The sequence below is a fragment of the Cupressus sempervirens genome, chromosome 9 (genome assembly GCF_028749045.1).
Source record: "Cupressus sempervirens isolate cs-2001-9-10 chromosome 9, ASM2874904v1, whole genome shotgun sequence".
Classification (NCBI taxonomy): Eukaryota; Viridiplantae; Streptophyta; class Pinopsida; order Cupressales; family Cupressaceae; genus Cupressus; species Cupressus sempervirens.
Genome location: NC_143126.1, coordinates 612,563,262 through 612,576,364, shown reverse-complemented (window position 1 = coordinate 612,576,364; position 13,103 = coordinate 612,563,262). Strand labels below are relative to the sequence as shown.

Sequence of the window (13,103 nt, the reverse complement as noted above, 5' to 3'; positions counted from 1 at the left end):
ATTGAATGACCAATATGAGGACAAAATAAGAAAATCAATCATGTATCTAGTAGATAAGATTGACTGGCCTATATTTAATGAGCAATTGGTAAAGATAATGGACATGTGAAATGAGATAAAAGGTAGTGAGGATGCTTTGAAGTCAATTATAAATAAATGGAATAACAGGGATAAAGATGTCACTCTTTTATTTTTTCAGTCATTAGTCTGCCTTGTGAACAGAAAGAAAAAACCTTTGACATGACTAATGGTTTCTCTGATTTTGATGATAAGAGGGTTGCGGTGCAAAAGAGAATCATAATCTATTTCTCAAAATATCTTGCTAAAAAATTTTAACTTTTCCCCATGCACTCAGGAAAATAAATAAATTAAAAGACAAGGAAGAATGGGCCAAAGAATTAGACAATTTGTTATGCCTTAGAATTAATGGGTTCATAAATGAAAAGGGCATGCATTGTGGGCAAAAATAACTGAGGAAGTTGTTAAAGTTCAAATATTCTTTGATTATCTTAGGGAAGAATTTGTTGAAATAAATAAATTAGGAGAATTTTTTTTGAAGAAGAAACGTGAAGTATTGAATTTTAATTGGCTAGATGACACATTTTTTGACAAGTGGACTGCAAATTTTGTACATTCAAAATAGTTAGCACTTGGTGAAACCGATGAAGATGAGATGGACCAAGAAGAGCCACGAATAATTGATGGATTAGTTAAAGTAGAAGAAGATAAAGATAAACAATCAACTGTAGTAACAAGTACAAAAATTCAAATTGGTGGCTTGGCAGTAGGAGAATCAAGTGTAACTATCAATACATCAATACACGATGACCTAGATGGAGAGCCACGAGTTAAACTAAGTTTACAAATATCAAAACTTGGTCCATCACAAGTAAGTCCTATGGTCACACACTTCGAGGAATGAAAATTATATCAAAGCCAATTACAAACTGCTTAGCAACAAAGAAGCCATAGCAGAAGTGGTCCCACAAAAGGAATATTCAAAATGTAAATAATTCTGTTGCACCAAATTTTGTCTTTTGTGGTAGTAAGTTTTTGTAAATATCTTTCTATCTTAAGGACAACTTTCATTGTTCTCTAGGCCTAAAGCTTGGTGCATCTCATGCTATTTAAATGAGATCCCAAGGCTAGAGAAAGTGTCCAAACTATTATGTAATTTTAGTGTTGGCTAGGTTTACATTCAGTCCAGTTTTCTTGATGTCAATCTTGTGATGTATTTTTCTTTGTAAATTTGAGAATACATTAACATTCAAAGATCATGTTGTCTTGTCTTGAGTTTTTCTGAGTTCTACTCCAATGTTATATAATTTTCAAAGAGAATTAATACAAAGATGAACTATCACCATATCTATTTTCTCTTAATCTTGTCTCCACTGTTATTGACCAGTTATCTTGAGATTGTATGGGCAAAGCTTGTTCAATTTAATGCAACTAGAATAGGTTGTATATCAATTTTCTATTGCTTTTAATTCAATGAATTAAGTAAATGCTTCAACAATGTGATAGGATTTCCAGGCAGTAAGAAGGACATGCGTAAAGATGAGTTTTAGGGTAAATTGTTGATAACATTGGTTGTAATCCAATCAATTAGGTCAAAATAGTTGGGTAGATTTTGAATCCCAATAGATGAGGCATTGATTGATTATTTTAGTTTGTACATGAAGAGATCATGGATAAGCATCAAGCAAAAATCTCAAAAATCAAATCAATTTTACTTTATTGTATGAAGTATCATAGATGCTTAGTACTTGGTTGTAAGTAATTTTTGAGTTTAGGTTAGCTGTTGTTACCCTTAATTATATGTAAATTTGAGAAGAATTATGACCAAATATTTGCTACAAGGGATGAGTACTACAAGAGAATATCAGTAAATGAATGAAGTGTGAAGATAGTATCTAGTTTTGAATCATTTCATCCCTCAGGTACACCCGCCTTGGTTTTGTAGAACCTAAAGAGTAGAGAATCCTTGTGATTTTGTTGAAGTTGGGCCCATCTTTGAGAACTCCTTAGTTGAGCATAGGAAATAGCTAACCCTTAAACTAAGTTTTTTTCCTCATCATCTTGGTATTAAGTATTTTGTTGCTTGGTAGTTTAAAAACACCAACACATGACACACGAGAGATTTAAAACGTGATTCACCACCTCATGATAAGATATGTTTTACACCAAGCTCAAAAATATGTCCCATTATAGGATTATACCAAGATTGCCTCATTAAATGCAAACTGACATCATGATGATCAAGTTTAGAAAAATCCTCCATCATACAATTGAGCACTCTGCGAAGTTTTGGAGCTTTAATCAAAAGTTTCCAACTTCGAGGAAAGGACAATTGAGCGACTCTATCATGGGGTCATAGGAATATGGAAGCATTGTGACTATCATCATTGTTCGTGGGCTTCACAAAACCTACAATAACATGACAATATGGGTTGTAGCTTTAGCAAAAGTAGTGATCAAGCAACATAAAGAATGCTTGGATTACAAAGTGGAAAGTTTCTACTACTAACAACCATAAACTCATTGGTGATTTTTTTGTATATTTACAAATTAATAGAAATAAAAAAAGACTATTTGAGTTAGGATATAATTTTCTCAATCTTTCTAAAAACTTGGTTGGACCCATCATTGATTTTGGAGAATAATATATAGGGACAATCAACACAACCAAACTTACAAATCCAGATCTTTCAGATGCATATCAATTGAGATCTTGGTTTGATATAAAAGGGAAAGATCTTCCTTCTCATTCCATTACAAAAGAAATGTTATCAATTGGACAACCTAAAATGTTAAAAACCTTGACAAATTAAGAATGAGGGACTTGGGAGATCTAATGTATCTTCTTGGATTGTGATAAGAACTACCTTCTTTTATAAAGGTGAACTCCTTTTATTATATGACTTGATCCTTAATATTTGATGATGGACAATGCAAAATAAGGTGAACAATGATGAAAATGGTAATTGGTATTGTCAAAGATGTGACAAGTGTTTTCCTGAATGTGATTGCATATATATTCTTCAAGGTACAAGAACATACAACTATTCAAAAGATTTTTGAACATTAGGCTTTTTATTTATTTAGAATCTTCTTTATAAAATTTGATAAATATTTAAATTTCTAATGTTAACCATTTTGAAATTTGACATTCTCCATTTATTTTACAATTATTTTTATCTACAAATATAGATATAATAGTATGATTTTTATATCGAATTTTTTTTTAATCTATTTTAAAAATTTATGTCTTCCATTTTATTACTCTTTTTCACATTATATAACTCTACCTTTACATCTCCAACCATAGCCACAACTTTCCTTTAACCTATTCAAAACTCTTCACACAAATTACCTATTCCAATTATCTTACGCCAAAATTAATGTTAACAAGCCACTATGCTCGTAGATGTTAAAATCCTATCTAATTTCTCAAATCCTAAAACTTATATTTTTGTAATGAAAAATAGAAAATTAATTTCTCACAATATTATTTAAAAAAATATTAGATATAATCTCATAGCCATGTAATGACTCATAATAGAATTAGCAAAATTGAATAGAAAACATGTCTACAATAGAATATGAAGCTCTAAATATTCCAATTCAAAATTCAGGAGCTAATTTCTAGCCAAAACTATGTTTTTACATATACTACTCATCCAACTCCATCTATTGCTACAAATGCAACCTTAGAAACAGAGAGGGAAATCTTGAAAAAGGATTACCACTAAAAGGCCACTATGGCAGTCAACCGACAACAATTACAAACTAAACCCCATAAATATCAAGGTAACAAGGAACAAATAATTAGTCAGACCCATGCCACAAAATGGTAGTTACATACTTTTGGCACTAATAAATGGGCTCAAGTGAAACATATGTTATTTTCAAGATTATTATGAATATCACAAAAAATATATATGAAAAGTCAAATTTGTTAGTCCTTGCCTTTTAAAAGACAGAGACTATTGTTTTCATACCAATTATAACCGATTAATTCGCCCTTCAAACTTTGAAAAGAATAATATATGGTATGGTTGACCGTGTTTAGTATTTCTAATTTTGATGTCAAAACGAATTTCTCTATTTTCCTATTGGTGCATTTGATTTTCCTAGTGCTTTTATTAGTTTTCTGAAAAAAAATAAAAATAGAAATGACGATAGTGATGAATGGTGTCAGAGAAGTATTGAGATGCTTGATTAAGTGATAAATGCTAGTGTCCTTACTGAATTTGTGTAACAGGTGGTCCACATTCTTGGGCATTGAAGGGAGACACTTAACATGTTTTACGGCTCAATTTTCAGCAATATCATGGTGATAGGCAAGCGATCAAGTAAATATTTTTTAAGTTATTATGTGTGGTAAGTATATATAATTTCTCCATTAATAATTTTTTCAGATGTAAATATTTTTAAAGTTATTATGCATGGAAATTATTGGAATGGATTTATTTACTAATTTATTATTGTATGGTTTAATGAAGTTGTTATAAGTTTTTGGTATAATAAGTTCATATGTGACTAGTTCTTAGGTTTACACTTATTTTTCTTATATTCTATTTTATTTTTATTCAAGAACAAATATATAGTTAAGTACAAACAATTTTTTTTAAAAATTATTATAGATTTTATCTTTTATTTGTTTTGAGCTAAGCACTCACAAGTTAAGAGTAGTTTTGTTTGTGAAATATGGTTAACAAGACTGATTAAATAATTATATTCTTTAGTTTTTCTCAATTGAATTGAGATATGTTTTAGAAGACCAATTGGCTAGATCCATGAAATGGTTTCTATATTAACCATATCTTTAATATTATTTCTTAGCAAGATATCTTTATCAGATTTATTGATTAGGTTTGTAAGGTACTACATATCACATTTCATCTTCTAATTCATTGAAGTTGCATATTTCAACTATTTTTGATTCATCTATTGATTTTAATGTTATACAACATTCATGTACTCCACCATCCTCTCTATCTATATTCCACATTAAAAATATTTATATGCTTGATTAAATTTTTCTAATGATTATTTCATTTGAATTTCTAGAAGTTAGTCAATAGGTTTTTGGTTGGATTGGTGACATGAATACTCCTCAAACTCTTAGTTGAAGATGCTTCAATTTTATATCCTTTTATTAAATAGCTAAAATTCTTTGTAAAAAATTTCAATAAATTGATATGATTATAAAGACTTCAAACTATAATCTCCATCAAAAAAATATTTCAAACTTTTAATAATTTATCTACGCATTTAACAAAGTTGTGGAGGCTTCATACAACTAATGAAATTTCAATTGTATTAGTGTTATTAAATTTGTTCGCTCTAAGGATAATTGTATACCTGTAGTTGGCTTTATTGTACTCACCAAAAAATAAAATTATTATTAGAGTTAACTTTGGGGAGGTTGCATCAAACGCATCACTAACAACTACAACTCCCACTATAAAAAAGGCAGGGACTCCTGCTCGCAAAGAGCTCTTGTTTTTATAATATTTATATTGTCCATTATATAGTGTCACATGTGTGTAGAAAAGAGAGGGTGGAAATAGTCACATGCTAGAGTCCATAAAAGGCTACAACTTAAAACATTAAAAAAAAAACATAACAACAATATATCTCAGCTTCCAAGGCTGGGGTACCATAAAGGGAGCTTCCTTAGAAAAAGTCCCATGCATTTAATATTATATTTCGTCTAACAAGTCTAACAAGTTTCAGGTCCTAGATTCAAGGATTCTGTAATTGATAAAATATTTAAAGAGTAACCAATTTTTTTTTTACTAATTTTTTTTATTATGGTGCGAATAAAATGCACAACTCTTTGACATGTGGCTCAAATTTCTCCTAAACTGGTGGGGCTATTTCAAGCCCCTTCATATTTTCACCCACTCAAATTTAGAGGCCTAAAAAGGAGGGGCTTCTATTTTGGAGGAAAGGATTCCAAATAATCCTGCAACCCCCCAAAAAATTCTCATAGGACCTCCTGTGCCTAAACAATAGAGCTGTAAGCCCTCCCGTAGCACCCCTGCCTAAGTGGCAGAAGCAGAAGTAGGAATAGGAGGATCCCCGGTGTCCAACTTGCCTCATACATCAGTGGAGTCCGAATCGTCGATGGAGGTGTCTCATCCATCATTACCATCTTTAACAGTATTGTCTTCATTACCTTCATTAGCCACATGAACAGGAGAAATACCAAGGTCCAGCCAAGAAAATTTGCTGGAATAAAAAATATAAGCAGCCAGATTTTAAATAGAATCATTAGCAATCAACCTAAACACCTTGAAAGGAGATGGCTCCGTGCAATGTAAAACGTCCTCGTTTTTCATGACCATGTATAAATGAAATTCACCTGGATAAAAAACAATTTTGTTAGGCCAAGCTAGCAGATTAATTTAAAAAAAGAGTAAACAACAATGAAGATATGATCAAGACATGGACTTCCTGTATCCAAATGTTGGCTTGATTGTAAGGTCTTCTCTACACCCTCCTGATGGCATAGAAGGTTTCCATATTCATCAAGTATTCTATCGTTTCACAATCCTCATTCTTCTTCCAATTCCTCCAACTTTTCACTGCAGGATGCATAGGCTTCCTCATAATCAATTGAATGCCAATACCAATCCATCATTCATAAAACAGTCATTTCATCGGATCAAAATCATGGTTTTAGCTCATCAACCAGTTGGAATTTTTTTTAGCTATTGAAAGTAACGCCTGATTCCTTCTACCACTGGAAGTTTAGCAACTTGCACCTTGTTATAACTTTAGCTGGCATAACTAATAATCTCTGCAAGAACACTCTCCATGTTTGAAATGATGGAAACAGTATGCATCTTTCACAACAATTTCTCTAGCAGCAATCTTTAAGATAGGTTTAGTTGCAGTGTGCTGGCCCCCAAGCACTGGAAGGTTCTTGACAACTCTAATACTTATTCCAGGGGGCATTTTTAACTACCCAAATGCAACTGCCAGCTTCTCACAATGGTAGGAAATGAGTATTCCTTCAACTCCTGCACATCATTCAATATGACTATCTGCAATATAATCTGCTGTCTTCATCTCCCAAGACACTTTCTCCAACTCTGAATACATCTCCTGCATTTGTAGGTATGATCTATCTTCCACACAAAATGCATGTGCCCCTTTATGGACTTCAATCCAACTACATCCAGGTTTCTTTACGACCCCTCTGTCTTTCATCAATTTCCTTAGATTTTGCGCATCACTCCATCTTCCAGCCTCTGCTTTAATGTTTGAAAGAAGTACATAAGGTGCGGCATTTTCAGGATCCAACTCAAAAAGAAGTGTACCAACAAATTCTCCTAGCTCTATATTCTCATAAGACCTACAAGCACCAAGAAAACACATCCATACAACCACATCAGGATTTTTTGGCATTTTGATGATGAAGTTAAGGGTTTCCTCAAGATGGCCAGCCCGGCCAAGAAGATCAACTATGCATACATAATGCTCCATTGTGGGCTTGATACCATAAAAGTCACTCATGTGATTAAAAAATTTACATCCATTATCCAATACCCCTGCATGACAGCAAGCAAATAAAACACAAACGAAGCTAACATGATCAGGATCGACACCAGATTGCTTCATTAATTCAAAAAGTTTCAGGGCGTCCATGGTATAGCCATGCATTGCATAGCCTGCTATCATTGCATTCCATGAAACTACACCTGGATGATGCATTTTGTTAAACAATTCACATGACTTATGTATACTCCCACATTTAGCATACATATCTATTAGGGCCGTTACAACCACATCAGACAAAAATCCATTTTCAATTATTTTTTGATGGATTTCCGTACCCTGGTCAAAAGATCCAAGTTTAGCACAAGATGGAAGAATGGTCACAAATGTTGATGAATCTGGCTTTACATCTAAAGATTGCATTTTCCTAAAAATCTCCAAGGCTTTTTCAACAAGACCATTTTGAGCATATCCTCCAATTATGGCATTCCATGAGGCTACATCGTGTTGGGATATTTTGTTAAACAATTTGCGCGCCTTTTCTATGATACCACATTTTGCATACATGTCTATCAGGGCAGTAAGAACTTTAACATCTGACAGAAATCCGCTTTTGAATGTTATTTGGTGGATTTCTGTAGCCTTTTCCAAGGCTCCAAATTTGGAACAAGCTGGAAGAATGCTGACAAATGTTGAGGAGTCTGGCTTGACACCTACCAATTGCATTTGCTTGAAAGCCTCCAGCGCATTAGCAACAAGCCCATTTTGTGCATATCCTACAATCATTTCATTCCATGCTGCCACATCCCATTGAGACATTTTGCCAAACAGTTTATATGCCTTATCTATACTGCCAGTAGTTGCATACATGCCTATCAGTGCTGTCACAACCATATCACAAAAACAATCATTTTCGATTATTCTTTGATGAATTTCCATTCCCTGTTCTAGAACTCCAAGTTTTGCACAAGCCGGAAGGATGCTCGCAAAGGTTGATGAATCCGGCTTTACACCAGCCAATTCCATTTGCTTAAAAAAATCCAAGGCTTTATCAACGAGCCCATTTTGTGAATATCCACTAATGATTGCAGTCCATGAGGCTGCATCCCGCTGAGGCATGCTGTTGAATAATTCAAATGCCTTATGTACCCTTCCACACTTTGCATACATATCTATCAGGGCAGTTACAACTATAACGTCTGACAATAAACCATTTTCCATTATTGTTTGATGAACTTCAATGCCATTTATCAAAGCTCCCAATGTAGAACACGCTGGGAGAATACTGGCAAATGTTGCTGAGTTTGGCTTTACATCTGCCAATTGCATTTGCTTAAAAAATTCCAATGCTTTTTCAGCAAATCCATTTTGTGCATACCCAGCAATGATTGCAGTCCACGAGGCTGCAGTTCTTTCGAGCATTTTGTCGAACAGTTTGTGGGCTATTTGTATACATCCACATCTTGCATACATGTCTATCAAGGCATTTGAAATTACAACATTTGGAAATATTTTGTTTTCAACTAATTTATGATGGATCTCTATACCATATTCAAAATTCCCTATTGTGCTACATGCTGGAAGGATGCTGGCAAAGGTTGCTGAATTTGGTTTTACACCTCCTGACGTCATTTGCTGAAAAATATCCAAGGCTTTTTCAACAAATCCATTTTGTGCACATCCTGCAATGATTGCAGTCCAAGAGACCACATTTCTCTGAGGCATTTCTTCGAAGATCTTTAAAGCCTCGTCAAGGAAACCATTTTGTGCATATCCTGTAATCATCGCATTCCTGGAGATAATGTCTGCATTAGGCATATTCTCAAACAGCTCAAATGCCTTCTGTATGCTTCCACATTTTGTATACAAGTCGATTAGCGAATTCACAATTACAACGTCTGACAGAAAGCCACTTTCAATTACTTTCTGATGGATTTCCATACCCTGTTCCAAAGCTCCTGATTTGGCACACACCGTAAGGATACTAGAAAAGGTTGCTGGGTTTGGTTTTACATTTGCCAGTTGCATTTCCTTAAAAAATTCGAAAGCGTTTCCAACAAGCCCATTTTGTGCATATCCAACAATGATTGCGGTCCATGAGATAACGTTCCTTTGAAGCATATTATCAAACAAATCACGTGCCTTCTGCATGCATCCACATTTTGCATACATGTTTATCAAGGCATTCAAAACCATAACATTAGGCAAAACTCTATTGATAGTTATTTCTTTATGGATTTCCATACCCTGTTCTAGAGCTCTCATTTTGGCACACCCGGTAAGGATACCGATATAAGTTGCTGAGGTTGGCTTTACATCTGAATACTGCATTTGCTTTAAAATCTCCAGTGCATTTTCAACAAAACCATTTTGTGCATATCCAGCAATTAATGCATTCCATGAAATCAAATCAGGTTGCGGCATTTCTTCAAAAAGTTGCATAGCCTCATCAAGAACAGCGTTCTGTGCATATGCTGTTATCATTGCATTCCAGGAAACCATGTTTACGTCAGGCATTTTATCAAACAGTTCGCGTGCCTTCTCGATGTTACCACATTGCGCATACATGCTCAACAGGGTATTCACCACGGTAACTTCAGAGTGAAATCCACATCTTGTTATAATCCCATGGATTTGCACACCATGTTTTACAGATCCCACCTCAGAACAAACGGAAAGAATAGTGGAGAAAGTGAACTTATCTGGTTTAATTGCCGTTGGCTGCATTTGGCGAAATAGTGTGAATGCCTCCCGAGGAAATCCATGTCTTCTGTAAGCCGCAACTATCATATTCCATGAGAAGACGTTCGGTTCAGTCATGTCGTCGAAAACGTGACGAGCATCCACTAAACTTCTGCACCTGTCATACATATTGATAAGTGTATTATGTAAAATTGGGTTTTCAGCCAAATTTATACCTCTGTTGTTGATGTGAGAGTGGATTTTCTTGCCCTCTGAAAGGGTTTTCTTGGAGATACAGGCCTGCAATAGTTGAAGATAAGTAGAAGACTTGACAGGGTTGTAAGAAGTAAATAGAACGTGAAGAGCCTCCTTCAAACGACCATCCATACAGAGTGCTCTGAGATTCAGATTGAAATGGGCATTAGACGACATTATATGAATTTGTGCTGTGATTCATCAACCACAATGTTAAACCAGTCCTAGTGGGACGTTCTGATTTATCCCACAGCTCCCTCAGATTTTAGAACTTTGGAGAAGAGTACAACGGAGCCTTTCGATTTCTTTACACGGACTGGCAATTTAACCCAAACAGGAATTCGGTATATGCGGCTTTAACGGTGAAATCTGCGGTCCCCTGCTAATTCCCGTTAGTTTTGAGAGCGCATAGGAATGGAGAATAGGCATGTGATATTGGGAATAGGAATGGCTATTCCAATAACAGCTATTTTTTGGAATGGGTATAAGCTCATTTTAGAAGCAAATTGGGAATACGTATTCCTATTCCATATTCCAAGTGACGAACTAAACAGAAAATAGAGTACGTATTCCAACTTTTCTATTCCTATTCGAGCAACCAAACGGGCCCTCATTTCAATGGAATATTATAATAGAATTTGGAATCTTCTATATTTTCATCGATAATAAATCTAAAATTTTTCCTAATATGTCCTGCGATTTCATGTCGTTAAATTTTATACAACTCTCATTTCTATGCGCCTCTTATAGATTTGATGTTGCAACCTAATGGGTTAAAAAAATAAGGGACAGACTTTTGGGATGTCATTTAATCAAAGAAATAGTGGTTTTCAATTTTAATGATTTGCTAACTATTTTTTGAACATAAAGTTAATTGGAAAGAAATTCTTAGTGGGGTGGAGTTAAGTACTAATATTATTATTGGCTAGACATGTTATTTTGTTTCATATATAAAAATACAAGTGTAAAGCTATTTTTAATAATCTTAATGATGCTCACCAAAAAATTACATTACTTGGACTTAAAAATTTATTTATTGTCTAACTTCACCTTTTTTTCAACTATAGGTTGTGGTTGAGAAGAATTTAAACATTGATTTTCACACTCAACAAATCAAGCTATATATTTAATTTATTAAAAAGCATTGCTATTTGTAGTTCTATATGTCATTATCTTGTAAAAGGATGTAATTGTCATGTGCTTGGTAGTAGTAAAACAACTTTGAAGGTTGTTGGTTAGATTGTGTTGTTTTATGGTAGCATTTTGCTACCTTTAATTTTGTATTCTTTTGCATTGTTTCAATTCAAAAAAAAAAGTCTAACAAAATTGTAAGCATAAAACACGTCTTCCTTAATCCTTGACACCCACAATAGCATGTGTTATGAGGTACGCTCGACCCCCATCCTCTAAAACTTTGGGATACGACTATCTTAACACAAAAAAGTACTTCATCCTATTGCACCATACATGCATACTCATTAAATAACCATTGCACCATTCCTAGACATAGAAAAGGGAGAAAATGGGATGTCGGATGTCATCATACATATTGGATATGTTGTTATTAGGTTGACAAGAACAAAGACTAAGACCCAAACTACCATAAAGGTGATGGTTGAAAAGGTTAACTATACAAGCCATTGAATTTAACTGCATGAGTTAATTATTAGTTAAGTAGAAACAACAACCATAACAAAAGCAAAGTAGTAAGGACAATTTTCTTTACCTTTGGAAAATCCTATCAAAAAAGAAATCCATCCCAAAACACTTAACTAAGCATGTACAAATGTGTCTTGTACTAGTCTCCTGATAATATCATAACATGTACGATAGTGTATATTCTACTCTCCCCTCTATCTAAACCTCGTGAGGCCTCATTAAATATCCATTTCATTTTAACAAAAAACACAATAAAAGAAGAATATAAAAAGGTAGATCAAAATCTATTAAACAAGAAGTGCAAAGAGCATAACACACAAGGTTTTGTCATGTTGTGCTTGAATTATGGTGGTTTGGAGGACATAAAAGCTCGATGGAGAATATGAAGATGGAAAAACAAGAAGTAGGTATATATGAAATTGAGAACAACTCTATTTTATTTACTAATTTGTATAGGGGTGAAGAGATGGTTGGTGTTTAAGAGGGTTCAAACATGAAAAAGAAAAGATTTTAAATAGTTTAGTATAGATTATCTAGGGGTGTAAAAAATGTGAAATTATTATTCTTGTGGAATACTTACAGGGATCGGGGGTGCTATTTTGGTTGTGGGGTAAGGGAACATAAGAAAATGTGATGCATGGGAATCATCCTTGTAGCATTCATTTATGTGAATGTTGGCTTTGTGGGGACAACAAAAGGGGCAAGAAACTAATAGGATTTATGTAATTTTTTTTTTCATTTGTATGTCTATTCTCTTGGGTTCAATAGATCTAGAGGGTTAAAAAAGCTCCACATGTTGAAAAGAGGAGGGCTTTATTAGGTATTTTTGAATTATAAATAGGTTTAAAAAATTTCAATGATTTTTATCCTTGAAAGCTAAATCTTAGATTTGGGGATGTAATTTTGTGCACTGTGGAAAAATAGTGGTAGAAGAAAATATGACATGCATGAAAGTGAAAAGGAGAGTAGAATTCTTAAAGTTGTGTTACAATAAG

The 13,103-nt window shown here is 33.9% G+C and overlaps 1 protein-coding gene across 1 annotated transcript; it reads right to left on the bottom strand.

Annotated features, from left to right (window-relative positions):
* Positions 1-5,777: 5,777 nt before the first annotated feature.
* Positions 5,778-10,875, bottom strand: LOC149540177 (pentatricopeptide repeat-containing protein At5g27110-like). Its single transcript, XM_089801332.1, has one exon. It carries the CDS (start codon positions 10,624-10,626, stop codon positions 7,042-7,044), a length of 3,585 nt encoding a protein of 1,194 aa, XP_089657458.1. The 5' UTR covers positions 10,627-10,875; the 3' UTR covers positions 5,778-7,041.
* Positions 10,876-13,103: the final 2,228 nt, after the last annotated feature.